Source organism: Tripterygium wilfordii, chromosome 13 (genome assembly GCF_013401445.1).
Source record: "Tripterygium wilfordii isolate XIE 37 chromosome 13, ASM1340144v1, whole genome shotgun sequence".
Lineage (NCBI taxonomy): Eukaryota > Viridiplantae > Streptophyta > Magnoliopsida > Celastrales > Celastraceae > Tripterygium > Tripterygium wilfordii.
This window is the reverse complement of record NC_052244.1, coordinates 9,241,575-9,255,898: the sequence shown is the minus strand read 5'-3', so window position 1 is coordinate 9,255,898 and position 14,324 is coordinate 9,241,575. Positions and strand designations below refer to the sequence as shown.

At 36.3% G+C, this 14,324-nt stretch overlaps 3 protein-coding genes across 3 annotated transcripts; 1 reads left to right on the top strand and 2 right to left on the bottom strand.

Annotated features, from left to right (window-relative positions):
- Positions 1 to 6,039: 6,039 nt before the first annotated feature.
- Positions 6,040 to 6,864, bottom strand: LOC120012529 (the record flags this gene model as incomplete). Its single annotated transcript, XM_038863976.1, has 2 exons — positions 6,040 to 6,563; positions 6,675 to 6,864. Coding segments are annotated over 2 exons (372 nt in total), but the record flags the coding sequence as incomplete, so codon positions are not given.
- Positions 6,532 to 10,645, bottom strand: LOC120012738. The gene is made up of 2 exons (XM_038864201.1): positions 10,393 to 10,645; positions 6,532 to 7,412 (listed from the first exon to the last, which is right to left on the bottom strand). Exon 2 carries the CDS (start codon positions 7,407 to 7,409, stop codon positions 6,978 to 6,980), a length of 432 nt encoding a protein of 143 aa, XP_038720129.1. The 5' UTR covers positions 7,410 to 7,412; positions 10,393 to 10,645; the 3' UTR covers positions 6,532 to 6,977.
- Positions 10,646 to 10,728: 83 nt separating this feature from the next.
- On the top strand, positions 10,729 to 12,488 carry LOC120012528 (UPF0496 protein 4-like). Its single transcript, XM_038863975.1, has 2 exons — positions 10,729 to 10,788; positions 11,255 to 12,488. The coding sequence occupies exons 1-2, from the start codon at positions 10,729 to 10,731 to the stop codon at positions 11,966 to 11,968; spliced, it is 774 nt and encodes a 257-aa protein (XP_038719903.1). The 3' UTR covers positions 11,969 to 12,488.
- Positions 12,489 to 14,324: the final 1,836 nt, after the last annotated feature.

The window sequence follows — 14,324 nt, the reverse complement described above, 5'->3', positions numbered from 1 at the left end:
GTTCACCTTCACTTTCTTCATTTGGTGGTGTTTCTTCATTTGAGATATTCATCTCCCTTAAGTTCTCCACCAAAGGGACATCATCTTCATCTTCTTCTAGCAATTGTACTCCATGTGTACCTTCATTTTTGTGCTTCAAAGGATGTTCCAAATCTGAAAATTTATTTTCTACAAGCACATTTGGAGCAAGTGTGGTCATATCATCGAATTTAACATTTACACTTTCTTCCACAATTTTAGTTCTAGAGTTAAATACTCTATATGTTTTAGATGATGATGAATATCCTAAAAATATTCCAATGTCACTCTTTGCATCAAATTTATCCAAATTGTCTTTGGTATTTAAAATAAAACATTTAGCACCAAAAACCTTTAAGTAATCTACTTTAGGTTTCTTGCCATACAAGAGTTCATAAGGAGTTTTCTTTAATCCTTTTCTAATGCTAAGTCTATTACTCACATAACATGCATTACTAGTAGCTTCGGCCCAAAAATATTTAGGAAGATTATATTCTAGAAGCATGGTTCTTCCTAGTTCCTGTAAAGTTCTATTCTTCCTTTCTACAACCCCATTTTGTTGAGGTGTCCTAGGAGCACTAAACTCGTGTTTAATACCAAAAGAAGCACACAAAGAATCAAAATTAGCATTTTCAAATTCACCTCCATGGTCACTTCTAATTTTTGAAACCTTTAAGTTATGCTCATTTTGCAATCTCCTAAGTAAGTTTTCAAAAGCATGCAATGCATCACTTTTATGCACAAGAAACAAACACCATGTAAATCTAGTATAATCATCCACAATAACAAATGCATAGTATTTTCCACCTAGACTCCTAACTCTACTATGACCAAATAAATCCATATGTAACAATTCTAGAGGCCTAGAAGTACTAATATCAAGTTTAGGCTTAAAAGACTCTTTAGTTTGTTTACCCCTAACACAAACATCACAAACATGTTCAACATTGAAATTTAACTTAGGCAGTCCTCTAATAAGTTCATTGGCACACAACTTTTTCAATGTAGACATTCCGATGTGACCTAATCTTCTATGCCAATGCAAAGCATCATCATTCTTAGCAAGCAAGCAAGATATTTTAGAATTTTTCATAGCATCAAAATGCATTACATACATATCACCACTTCTACTTCCTAATTTCACAACATTACCATAAACATCAAACACATATCATTTATCATTTTTGAAAAGAATATCAAAGCCTTTATCGGCTAAATGACTAACACTCAATAAATTAAAAGATAAATTTTCAACCAATCTTACTTCACTAAGGGAGAAAGAAGAGTTACCTATGGATCCCAAGCCTAGGATCTTACCTTTGACCTTGTCTCCAAAGGTCACAAATCCTCCATTCTTCTTTGCTTCAAAGGATGTGAATAATGAAGCATCTCCCGTCATGTGTCTAGAACAACCACTATCCAAATACCATTTGCATGACTCGGATTTGGATTTTAAGCACACCTAGATAAACACATGTTTAATATACCTTAGGTATCCAAACTTTGGATCCTTTGGGGTTAGTAGCAATAAAGGCATATGCATCAATTTTGAAAGTTCTCATCACATATGCTTTCTTTTCAAAGTCATTCAACCCTTTAGGCACCCAAACCTTCTTCACATAAACTTTTCTCTTCCTAGGTGTAGTTCCCTTAGGAACATTAGCCTTACCCTTGGGGTAGGTACCATTTTTGTTCACGTTGACCGTGGCCTCCTTAGCCTCTAGGGTGTCCTTAAGTTTCATAGGATCATATCCTAATCCACTCTTGTCAAGATAATGTCTTTGAGATGCAAGAAGTTCATCCAATTTAGAAGAACTCATAGAAAATTTTGAAAATTGTTTTTCAAGCATATTGTATTTCTCATTGGCCATATCAAGCTCTTTTTGTAGAGAAGAAGAGTTAGGCATAATAATGCACTCATGATCATCCCATGTATCCAACTCACCTTCTAGCTCATGAATCCTAGCATGCAAAGCATCTAAGTCATGTGAATTGCTAGATGATGCAATGTTACTAGAATTAACACATGTTTTCAATTGATTTTTTAAATCCTCATTTTCTTGAACTAATGCATCAAGTGAAAAACATACATCATCATATTTAGATTTCAAATCACAACACTCATTTAGATGCATTTTTTCTACTTTAGAAAGTCTACTAACTTCTTTCTTAGCATGCTTGTGTTTATGCATCAATTTCTCATAAGCAATATAAAGTTCATCATAAACACAAGAGAGCTCATCATAAGAAGGTTTAGAAGATGTTACCATCTCATCCGAATTTGATGAGGACACTTCCTCTTCCTCATTTGCCATGAGACACAAGTTGGCTTGGAGTTCCTCTTCACTATCACTTGAAGATGATGATGAAGAATCATCCCAAGTGGCCTTGAATGCCTTCTTCTCCTTCTTCCCTTTTTCCTTCTTCTTCTCTGTCTCTCTATATTCCTTATGCTTCTTCTTTTGAAGCTTAGGGCAATCGGCCATAAAGTGACCTACTTTGCCACACTTAAAGCAAGTACTCTTTTCTTTCTCTTTCTCCTCTCTCTTTTCTTTAAAAGCCTTTCTATTCTTGAATCCTCCACGTTTGTTCATCTTCAAAAACTTCTTGAAATGCTTAGCTAATAGGGCTGCCCCTATTTCACTATCATCATCACTAGAATCCGAACTAGTGTCACTATTGATCCTAAGAGCTAAGCCATTTTTCTTAGGTGGTGCATCTTCCTCATCTAATCTTGACATCTCCAACTCATGTGTCATTAGACTTCCTATTAATTCCTCTATCTTAAGCTTCCTAAGGTCTTTAGCCTCTTTAATGGCTACTACCTTATCTTTCCAAATCCTAGGTAAACTCCTAAGGATCTTTTGGACCTTATCAACTTCCTCATATGGTTTGTTCAAAGCTTCTAATTCATTACATATGCAAGTAAGTCTAGAAAACATCTCCCTAATGCTCTCACCCTTCTTCATTCTAAAGGTCTCAAACTCGGTGACTAGCATGTTTATCTTAGAGTCCTTCACTTGACTTGTTCCTTCATGCTTCAACTCTAACATATCCCAAATCTCCTTTGCACTCTTACATTGAGCTATGTAATCAAATTCACTCCTAATAAGTGCAATGTGCAAAGTGTTGATTGCCTTATTATTTAGGCTAAGTAATCTCTTATCTTCCTTAGTAAACTCACTCTTTTCCTTATCTACCATCTCATCACCCAAAAGTTTCCTAGGAACATAAGGACCATTCTCTACAACTTCCCACAAATCATAATCAATGGAATTTATAAAAATTTTCATCCTATTTTTCCAAAAACCATATTGCAAGCCATTGAAAAATGGTGGTCTATTCATGGATAGGCCTTCGGCCTTACCATAAGAATTAATATTTGTCATAAATATGCCAAATAAGATATAACTCCTAGTTTTAGCTAACCTGCTCCGATACCAATTGACGGATCGAGTTTAACACAAGAGGAGGGGGTGAATTGTGTCCCCAAATTTCAATTGGAATCCCTTTTTAAATTTAAACAAATTAATGACAATTAACACATAGCACACAAATTTGGACTCTAATGATTATCCTAATCAATATTCAATAGATCATATAGACGTTGGAAGCTTGAGAGAAGTCAAGTTGTACCTTTCTTCCATAAGTGTTGTCACAAGCACAACCCTTTGATCAATGTATGTCTTCAAATCTTGACCATTCAAACTCTCTTTAATTCTCAACCATGGATGTAAATTGTACTATGTCATCTTGTCCCTTCATTTTGAATCAAAGACTTCAAAAGTGATCCCTTAGTCAAGGATCTTGTTTGATTGCACCAACATAACTTTCTTGGTAGCACATGTCTTGAGTGAAAATGTCAAGGATCTTGTTTGATTGCACCAACCTAACTTTCTTGGTAGCACATGTCTTGAGTGAAAATGTCAAACAAGAATATATCACTAATGATAGAGAGGACAAGGTTTGTCCCACATGTTTGAAAAGAGTTGTATCTCCATGAAGACCACAACCGATAGCCTCAATGTTGGATTCATTCAACTTGATTAAATGCCTTAGTGGAAAGTTGGCAAAAATAGGATTTTTCATAGTTTCCTAGAGCTCCAAGCTCATTCTTAGAAACAGGACTTCGACCACTCTTGAACATACTGAATTCTGAGCCATATGAGACCACAATGATGATTAACCTACAAGGAAATAGGAGGTAGAACTCCCCAATTGCATGTAAGCTCAAAGAGCTTCATATAGAGCGCATAGGTTATAGAAAAACAACCCAGAAAATTCATATTACTGCATGATAAATCATTTTATATGTATTAGAATGTTCATGTAAAATTTCATAACAATCGGAAATCGTTTGGTCACTCAACCAAGCAATTAGATCACTAATAGTGAAAGCGATAAATTCTAAGTGTAAATTCAAAGTCATTTTGCAAACTCAGTGTAAATGACCTTTTCTCTTGAACTTTACTAAATCAAATATGTTCATAGTGATGAAACTAAGATGCACACGAAATTTCATTTAAATCGGAGTTCATTTGGTTCACCACGTTCACAAAGAACACATATGCACAAAATTAGGTAAAACCTAGTTTTGGCGGAATTTAAGCATATGACCAAATATATATGTGATGCACTTAATTTCTCATGATTATAGTCCTAGAACATATATTAAACCTTCATGTGCATGTGGTTCAAGTTTCAAGTCATTTGGACCTAAGTTGGTTAAGATATGATAATTGGAAAATTGATGCTCTAACTTAGTCCATGTATGTTTGTTTTCAAAACTTAATTTCCAGCACTATCTCAAAAATATATAGTCATTTAAATTCAATTCATATAAATCAAATATTGCTTTAATGTTTCATTATCATTTATAATTGATTTAATATCATCAAAATTAGACATATAGGACCATAGGTCCAACAATCTTCATCTCCTGTTCCCTTGGTATGTTTTGAACATATGTAGACGTGGGAGATCATGAGGAATTGATCTCTTGCTTGTTGCTGGGATTATTGAATCAAACTCTTCAAAACCGCAACATCCTCCCGGTAGTGCGCATCATGGTAAATATCTAGGGTCATGCTTCTTCTTCATGGCGGATGTGGAAATACTAGGGGCATGCCTATTGCTCCACCTTCATGGATTGTAGCCTTCGTGCTTGTGATTGAGCGAAAATGGCATATCGTTGCCATTTTAATAATTCTCCTGTATGATGAATCGTGGAAAAGTATCTTCTTCTTCAAAGTGCAAGACGAACGTGACTTTGTGCCCTGATTGAGGTGCAGTCATCGAAATTGTGTTTGAAAGAATTCAATAACATGTGGACTACAAATTCTAAAATCTTCTGGATTTCCTTTGTGATTATGTAGCTAAAATCTATGTTTCCTTTCAACATAATGTTTTGAAATAAGATAAACCATTCTGATAATAAATCTTCTTACTTATAGCCTTTTGTACATCACTCTTTGGACAATCCCGATTTATAACAAATGAACCCTTGATTTCAAGTCACTTAACACGATAATATCTACAAAATAAACAGATGTTAGAAACAAAACTCTCTGGTACTTACCACCTGTCAGCATGAGGTTGGTTGATCCTTGCTAGATGTGGGTCCCTCATTACCACGTCTCACTTTTGCTACGAACAATGGGCCTGTTTGGGAGTGTTGTCAACTGCTGTGCAGTGCTGTGAGTTATAAAATTGTGGTGTGTTGGAATGCAAAAAGCTGTTTGGCGCATAACTTTTAAAACTGTGGTGCGGTGCTGTCAACCGCAATTTCGAGTTTTATGTATACAAATAATTAATAATATTAATATAAATAATCATATTAATATAAATAATCATATTAATATTATTAATCATATTAATATAAATTAAATAATATTAATATAAATATTAATATTAATATAATTAATCATGTTAATTATATTAATCATATTAATATAAATTAATAATATTAATATAATTAATAATATTAATATAAATTAACAAAATGTTTACATTTTATAATAGTTTAAAATAAAGTAGTTTACATCATTTGATGATGTTGGTAAATAAAAAATAAAAAAAAGTACTCTAGTACGATGCAAACACTTCAGCTGCAATCATATCGCGGAGAGCTGCCATCTCTAGTTCCTCATCAATTAATGATTGGTTCTTCGAAGTGTTTGCTCCAACTTGGCTGGTACTGGCTTCCATGCCTGAGACATGAAAAGTGTGGTCATCATCACTATATGCAGTGAAGTCCGGGTCATCCAATGCGCGCAATCGTATGAAATTATGTAAAACTGCGCAGGCAACCACGATCTTCACTTGAGTGCGAAATGAGTAAGGGGGCATTGTTGATAAAATGTGTCACTTATTTTTTAGCACACCAAATGTGCGCTCAATAACCGAACGGAGAGATGAGTGTGCATGATTGAAGGCTTCCCGTGGTGTCGATACATCTGGACCATTTCGGAATACCTCTAAATGGTATCTCTGTCCCCTATATGGTGCTAGATATGGTGCTAGATATCCACTTTGATTCGCATATCCTGAATCAACCAAGTAATATTTTCCAGTAATATATTGGACAATTAATGTTACTTACTAACGAATTTTGAATTAAAATACTAGTTTAAAATGAATATGTTCATATGCCTTACCAGGGGGAGGGTGGGGAAACTTTGAGTTTGCATTAGATAGAACCGTACTAAAAATTCGAGAATCATGAGCCGATCCCTCCCAACCTGCACACACATACGTGAATAACATATCAAAGTCACATGCTGCCATCACATTCTGCGTGGTCACGCCTTTGCGCCCAATGAATCTTGTCCGATCATCATGAGGGATTGATGATGAATGTGCGTACCATCAATTACCCCGATGTAATCCCTAAAGTATGGAAAATATCTGTCGTCTTCTTCTATGTACTTCGGGACTGTCGAATATGTTGGATCCTTTGGTCAGATAATATCGTCTGACATCTGAATCAAACTGCTCAATACATTATGAAACTGGCGATGGACTGTTTCTCCAGAATGCTGGAATCTATCCTGCACAGTCCGATTGCCGACACCATTTCCTACGGTGTAAACAAACATTCCCACTATCTCTTTCACACTTAGTTCACGGGATGGTTCGAGGCCATACCTCGTGCTCAAATCATTGCATAAGTCCCTGAACACCCGCCCGTCCATCCTCAACACTGCCAAACATTTGTTCCTATTACCTCGTAGCAAGTCCGTCACGTACATATGTCCTGTGTACCATGATGTCCAACAAGGTGTACGTTGAATATCATACATTGCCTCACCGGCCGCAACAATTGCCACCCCCATAATTGCCGCTAGTTCTTCCAAAATGAACTGCTCATTTACATCGGAATGGATATCCATATCCTGGTAAATCAAATGAAATTAACATGTTTAGAAAAATTCTTATAATATATTCCGATTATAGCACAATATTGCCCTAAACCATTATAAGTAACTATAAAACATTAAACAACTGAATTTCAATCCCAAATAAACATAAACACTACAATTATGAAATGGAAAACAAATGTCAACCTCTACGGATTTTAACAACTCCAAAATTTAAAACATATAAAAGTCTAAACATATAACAAATGAAAATTCAAATTTTATCAATAATATTCTTCAAGTTCTGCCTCCTGTACCACTATCATTTGCATCTGCGTACATCATTTTCAACCACGCAAGTTGCCAGTCCCTGCGTAACATGGCAGTGAAGTACTCACGATGATCTTTGTTCTGAAACAGCTTGAGAGCAAACAAGAGCAAATCTCCCATCTCAGCAGTCTCTAGAATTTCCTCTAAAATTCTCATACATTCCGCGATTTCAGCTTTTGCTGATGAAATAGGGACACTGGCAACAGCATTTGCCCGGCTACTCACAGCGGATACAAGATTGCCCAATGACTTGCTAATGTCTTCGCGATAATCAGAAGCGGATGCCCTACGCTTCTTTTTCCCACGGGTCCCTGATGCGTCTGATCTCCTCCTACCTTGACGAAGTGGCGGAGTGGGGGAGCTAGTTATTTCATTACTTTGCTCAATGTTTATGTCAAACTCTGGATCACTGGAACCATCAAAGCCGAGATGGATAGCATCCACATTGTCGCCGGTGCTGGTCCTTGGCAGTTTTTCATTAGTGCTGCCATCATGTTGTTTAGATGCACCTGCAAACATTACAAATTCACCGGTGGCCATCATCCCATCAAATAGTTCCTCCAACTGCTCAAGGTTTTCTGGACCTTGGATTCGAAACTTCGCAACTTTTTTGTCTTCTTGAAATATATTAGAATAATTTTATTTATTATAATGCAACACTCAGACAAAGCATCTATACATTCAGTTTATGCTGCCAAATATTTACATAATTTCCTAAAGTAGACATCAACAATTGACAGTGGAATGATACATTCAATAATCTCAAACATCGTTACCATAACTTCAAACATTGTCCTATATGCATTCCAACATTACACTTGCTGCATATGTCCTATATGCATAACAAATTGCCCTAAATTCAAATAAAGTCCATAGTATTGAAATAAAATGCAGACAGTGTCCTATAGACATTCAAAAATTGCATCATCATTCACATATTATTGTATAAAATTGCAAGAATGTCAATTTCAATGACAATAAATTCACACAGCAACCTATGGACATTCACAGCAACCCTAAACATGGATAAAACTTTATCAAAATTGACATATGTTTGAGATCTTAGCAATTAAAATTAACAGATTGCAATACATGTACATAACAAACAAATTTACCTGAATTCTTTTCTCCCACTAGTCATTGTCAGCAAGAATTGTGTTCCGAACACAGTCTCATCCAGTCCCAGTGTCATGCATACGCAGTTTCTTCCACAATTTGTACTCCTTCTTCAGATTGTCCCACTTGTTCTTGAATTGTGGTTGATCATATCGCTTCCCTGTTTTATCTAAAAAGCCAATAACTATCTTCTGCCAACCTTCTTTGGTGAAGTGCGAACCAGACCTACGTCCTTCCTTTACTTGTTCGACACACAGATCCACAAACACTTTGGTTTGGGCTGAGTCCCAATTAGCCTTGTCTGCAGCTTGGGTTGATGGTGCATGAGGTGTGGTGGTATTACTCATACTAAGTCACAAGGGCAATGTTTATAACTTATAATTGAAGATATATGTTATGTGACACAATTGTACAATAACCGAAAATATAACCCCTACTTCCATTGCCACACAAATTACACTAATCACCTGACAAATGCAAACTCAAGTTTGCTAACAAATATTATTAACAATAAACAATAGAATCATGCAAATGCTGTGAACACAATGCAATAATCCAATATTTAGAACTTGTATATACTATTCTCAACACAATTTAATAATTAAGGAAATCATAACTGTACATGCATCATATTATATACTTGTATATACTATTCTCAACACAATTTAATAATTAAGGAAATCATAACTGTACATGCATCATATTATATTAAGTTAATGAAAGGAACTGTCAATAGATTTTGAAGTAATAAATACACTATAGCACATATTAAAGAGTTCAGAACCAATAATCCACACATTGCTACTCTAAACCAGATCCAAGTAAGGTTGCAGCACTAATAATAAGGTTACAAACATGAAGTGCATATCATATCAGCTGCCTAATGCACAAAGAAAAACATACAACTCATGTTATCCAATTAAAAAAATATCATATTCTTCAGAAAGAGGAACATAGAACTCAACAGGGTAAGTAATAAATCCCAAACATAAAGGCATTATGTGATTGTGTTGTTACATGGAAAAGTTCCCTGAACAAACGGATCATATCAGCAAGAAATCCAAAGCCGTCACTGACCACAAAAACCTAGATTGTTCTACTTATTTGGCTGCTTTAAAAGGGACCCTAAACTCGCTAATGTCAAGTATAAAACAAACAAGTTCAGGCGCTATCCTTTGTTCACAAGCGAGTTGCAAGAGCATCATCCCCTTATTATATTTTATTAATTCACAACCTGACAATTCACAAAAAGGTTGCATCATGTATGTTTTTTTTCTTACAATGAAACCCAGATTGTCAATTCTAGTACTGGACCAAACACTTTCGAATCAATTCGTAGGCAAACACAGTTTGTGATAGTAAAGAGAGATTGATCAGATTTGACATGAAAATTGAACCAGATGTGAGAAACGAACGATAAGATAACTAAGAAAAAAACTCATACATGATAAGAGAAGTGAGAATCTAGCAACCTAAACCCTAAAGGCAGACAGGGTTTGCGAAATCTCTAACCCTAACATCGCGAACAACAAGAAGATAAACGAAATTAATGGCCAGATCGAGCGAATACCTTATTTGAGTTCAGCTCGTGGCGAATCCCGTCTTGGTAGTTGATCGTAGCAGCAGATTTACAGTGGAGGTCGCGAGGTGGGAGCTCTACTAAGAAGATGTGTACGATATTCGTCTCAACAATCGCGAGAACGGAGATGAAGAATGAACGTGGGATGGAACGAGACAAAACGTGGGCTAGGGAACGTGGTCCAACGTGACACGCGTGATTGGGCTGCACCAAACACTTGTGGCTCGTTGCGTCTAGACTAAACACAGAACGTGGTATTCAAACGTGATGCCAAACCCAATCAATATCACGCACACACGTTTCATGACTTGTATTACAGGACCCAGAATGGTGTACCCGGGATACACGATAACATTCCCCGTCAAAGATGACAAAACTAACGACAAGGTAAGATATTAACCGAAATAACGTGTCCGGTCCAAAAAGAGAGACGGACTATTCCTCCCTTCCATCCCTCCATAAATAAATTTTAATTCCCCAAACTATCCCTTTTCGTGTAATTTCCCCATTATACCCCTTCATAAATATCTCAAGTTATGAAGTTCGCAAGAAGTTTCGCGGACATTGTCGTAAATTGAGAATGTAAACAGAGTCTCTCTTATGTGAACCGCGTCTAAAAAGAGCGCAAAAGTAGGAGTTTTCTTGGTTGTTGCACGCACAACTTGTGGATGGTCTCCTTATAAATCATACCGCTGCTGCCGACTGTACACTGTACACCCTTGACTTTCAGTTTCTAGGAGAATTTCCTTTTCTCCGGCCACCATGTACCTTACTGAGATCTCTAACTTTCCTTCTTCCTTTTCTCTATTCAAGAAGACCAAATCCAAAATTGGCACTGACGGCGGATTAAATCTCATTTCTCAATCCTTTGACGAATCTTCTCCGTCGCCTCAATACTCTCGATCCGCCGTCTGTCAGCTTGTCTTGGCTCTCCAAAGCCGTTGATTTCCTCTCCTTTGTACATTCGGAAGCGAAAACGCTTGTGACACGCATTGAAGTCTCTTCTTTTGATTTGTCGTTGGCTCTCTATCTAGACGATTCTACCAAGGTTTTGGATCTCTGTAATTTTATTTCGTCTGAGATCGAACGATTACGCCACCGTCGTCTTTCCGTCGACTTTGCAATTCATCTGTTGACCACGTCTGATTGCGGCTGTAATCCGGAGACGCTGCATCGGACCAGGGCCTCGCTTTCTAGTTTAGTGAATGGTGTTGGTTCTCCGGAGGTTAACAAGCGTGGATTTGGGATCGGGAGCGACGACATCAAGGATTTGGTGAAGGACTTGGCTCTGCGGCTTGAGAGTGCGCCACGTGAAAAGATATCGAGCAAACGTAGGCTTGTCCATCGCACTATCTACGCAGTCGGATTGGTTACGGTGTTTGTTGCCGGAGTTGTCGTAGCCGCGATCCACAGATCAACTGAACTTCTCTCCGTACGCGTTCCGTCCGAATTTAGTTGGGCTGAAGCAGTCAACGGTCTCGAGTCAGCGATTTCCACCGAGTTGACCCGGAGGTTCGGTGATAAGGGAGAAAGGAAAGCGCATTTTAGCGAGGTTTATGACGTGTAGAGTCACATAAAAGAGTTATGTGACGTCATCGATGGCGTTACCAGAGGAGAAAACGAGGGAGAAAAGGACAAAGAGAGCTTTAACGGGACCGTTAAAAAGCTGGAAAGGGTGACGGAGATAATATTAACGGAAGGATTAGACCGTTTGAGTAAACGACGTTAATGTGGTGTTCCATACTGTTTTGAGTAACAGAAACGGCATGTTGGGGAATTGGAGAGTGGACATTGAGAAGATATCATGCAAAAAAAGCCTAAAAGTGTCGACCTAAAGAAAAAGTGATTACCATTGCCTTGTAATTGTTGTATTCCAGTGTACTGATGGGGTTGGGGAAACAAACAATTTCTGTGTTTAGCAATGGATCGAGTTGGAGGCATATAAAATCTACACATATCACTAGGTCACATGTTCAATACAAAGCAAATCAATTAATCATTAACTCGGAATTGGGGATAGATAAAATGTATACATTACACTGGGTCACATGTTCAATACAAAGCAAATCAATTAATCATTAACTCAAGTATGACATGTTGTATCTTGTACGAAGTTAATCCGATACAAAGCAAGTGTGTCCTTTAAATATTTTAGTGAAACCTCTTATTCTTTACTTGTTTCCTAGAGTTCGTAAGAAGTATAATTGCTCTATTTTTGATTGATTTAGCTTATTCTATTTTCATTATTTGCATTTTTAGAATGCCGCCTAAGGTAGAAGTTGTTCAGGGGCAAGTAATTTAAATAGCATTAAAGGCACATTTTGGTATGCCAACTTATATGAGATAGGAAAATGATATACATACATAATTTTTCAGGAACATAATATACGTAATCTATGTGGCATGCCAACTAGGCATGTCACATAGATATATTGACACAAAACCCTAAATGTCCACTTTTTTTCTCCGCTTCTCTCTCTTTAGCCTCTTTCCTCTATTAGTAGTAAAATACACTACTAAGACGTAATGCATTAAATACTAAAAAACAAATACACTGTCAAAAATATAATGTAATAAGGTACTGCATGATAACAATTGAACTTGCCAAAAAATGGGAAACAAATACAATGTCAAAACATAATGTAATAAGTCACTGCCATGATTAACTTGGTTAAATACACTGATAATTCGTAATGCATTAACAACTGAGAAACAAATACACCGTAAAATTATCATGCCCACTTGCACCAATGACAAATGAATTGTAACTCTTGTTCGGTCGAATTCCAATAATATCATTAATCTCTACTTGCATTTTCACACTCGGTTTTATTTCCCTGTTACACACGAAGAATCTAGAATGACAAGGACTTACATCGTGGTTGTGGATATCTTCAAACAATGTAATCTTCCACTTCCCATCGACGGAAAGTCTACCAACAAGCCTCGCCTTGTTATCCAATCTCCCGCATGTAAATATCAGATATTTGTAATCACCATTCGCATCCTTTGTTATTGACCTCCTCTTGATTGAAAACCCATCTCTTCACTACAAAACAATATTGAAACATACATTTGTTTGATAAATACATAAATTTAGTGATTGATAATGTAATAACTCATATAATATCAACATCAAAATGAAATGACTCTGTCATTATTACACTATCATACTAGAGTGTAATAACTCGATACCATAAAAAGTGAAACCAATGTATTTAATAAAGAAAATGACTATGTAATAAACAGCGGCGCTAAATACACTGGTAATTCGTAATGCATTATAAACTGACAAACAAATACACTGTCAAAAATATAATGTAATAAGTCATTATCATGAAAAAAAATGGATATACCCAGTGATAAAGTCTCACCATAAAAGACATATTAAGGGAATGACTATGTTTATCACCAACAAATTATTCAACTTTTTTAGCAAATAATACTTCAATCACAACAAAATCTAAAAGGAATAAAATTAGCATTTACCACATTCAACTCAGTCACAACAAATCTAAAAGAAAAAATATGAGCATCTACCACATCCAACTTAGTCTCAACAAATCTATACAGAAACACAAACATAAACTCCAGTGTTCATCAAAATACGTTGAATAAGAGAATAAGAACCTGAAACAACTAGGGAAACATTATGCATACTGGCAGTGTAGTTAAAAAATAGTAAAATGGTTCCAATCAATTCACCCAATTCAGTCCACTTTCCTGATAATTACATTTTTTGTTATGACAGTGCTATAACTCATTGTCAAGCTTCACAAGTAATCCATAAGACGTTTAATCAACTGAAAAAAACTAACCAAACAATCAAACAAAAAAAACAACATGACATACTAGCATGTAGCTAAAAATTTAATGAAATATTTCCTCCAATTCCCTTCTCTTCCCTTCCCCAAATCCCTCAA

Bases quoted from the DNA above. Each gene is read 5' to 3' on its own strand.
- LOC120012738 (XM_038864201.1), bottom strand. From the start codon at position 7,409: ATGGATATCCATTCCGATGTAAATGAGCAGTTCATTTTGGAAGAACTA.
- LOC120012528 (XM_038863975.1), top strand. From the start codon at position 10,729: ATGGTGTACCCGGGATACACGATAACATTCCCCGTCAAAGATGACAAA. The intron at 10,789-11,254 runs GTAAGATATTAA...GCGGATTAAATC, and splicing joins ATGACAAAACTAACGACAAG to TCATTTCTCAATCCTTTGAC.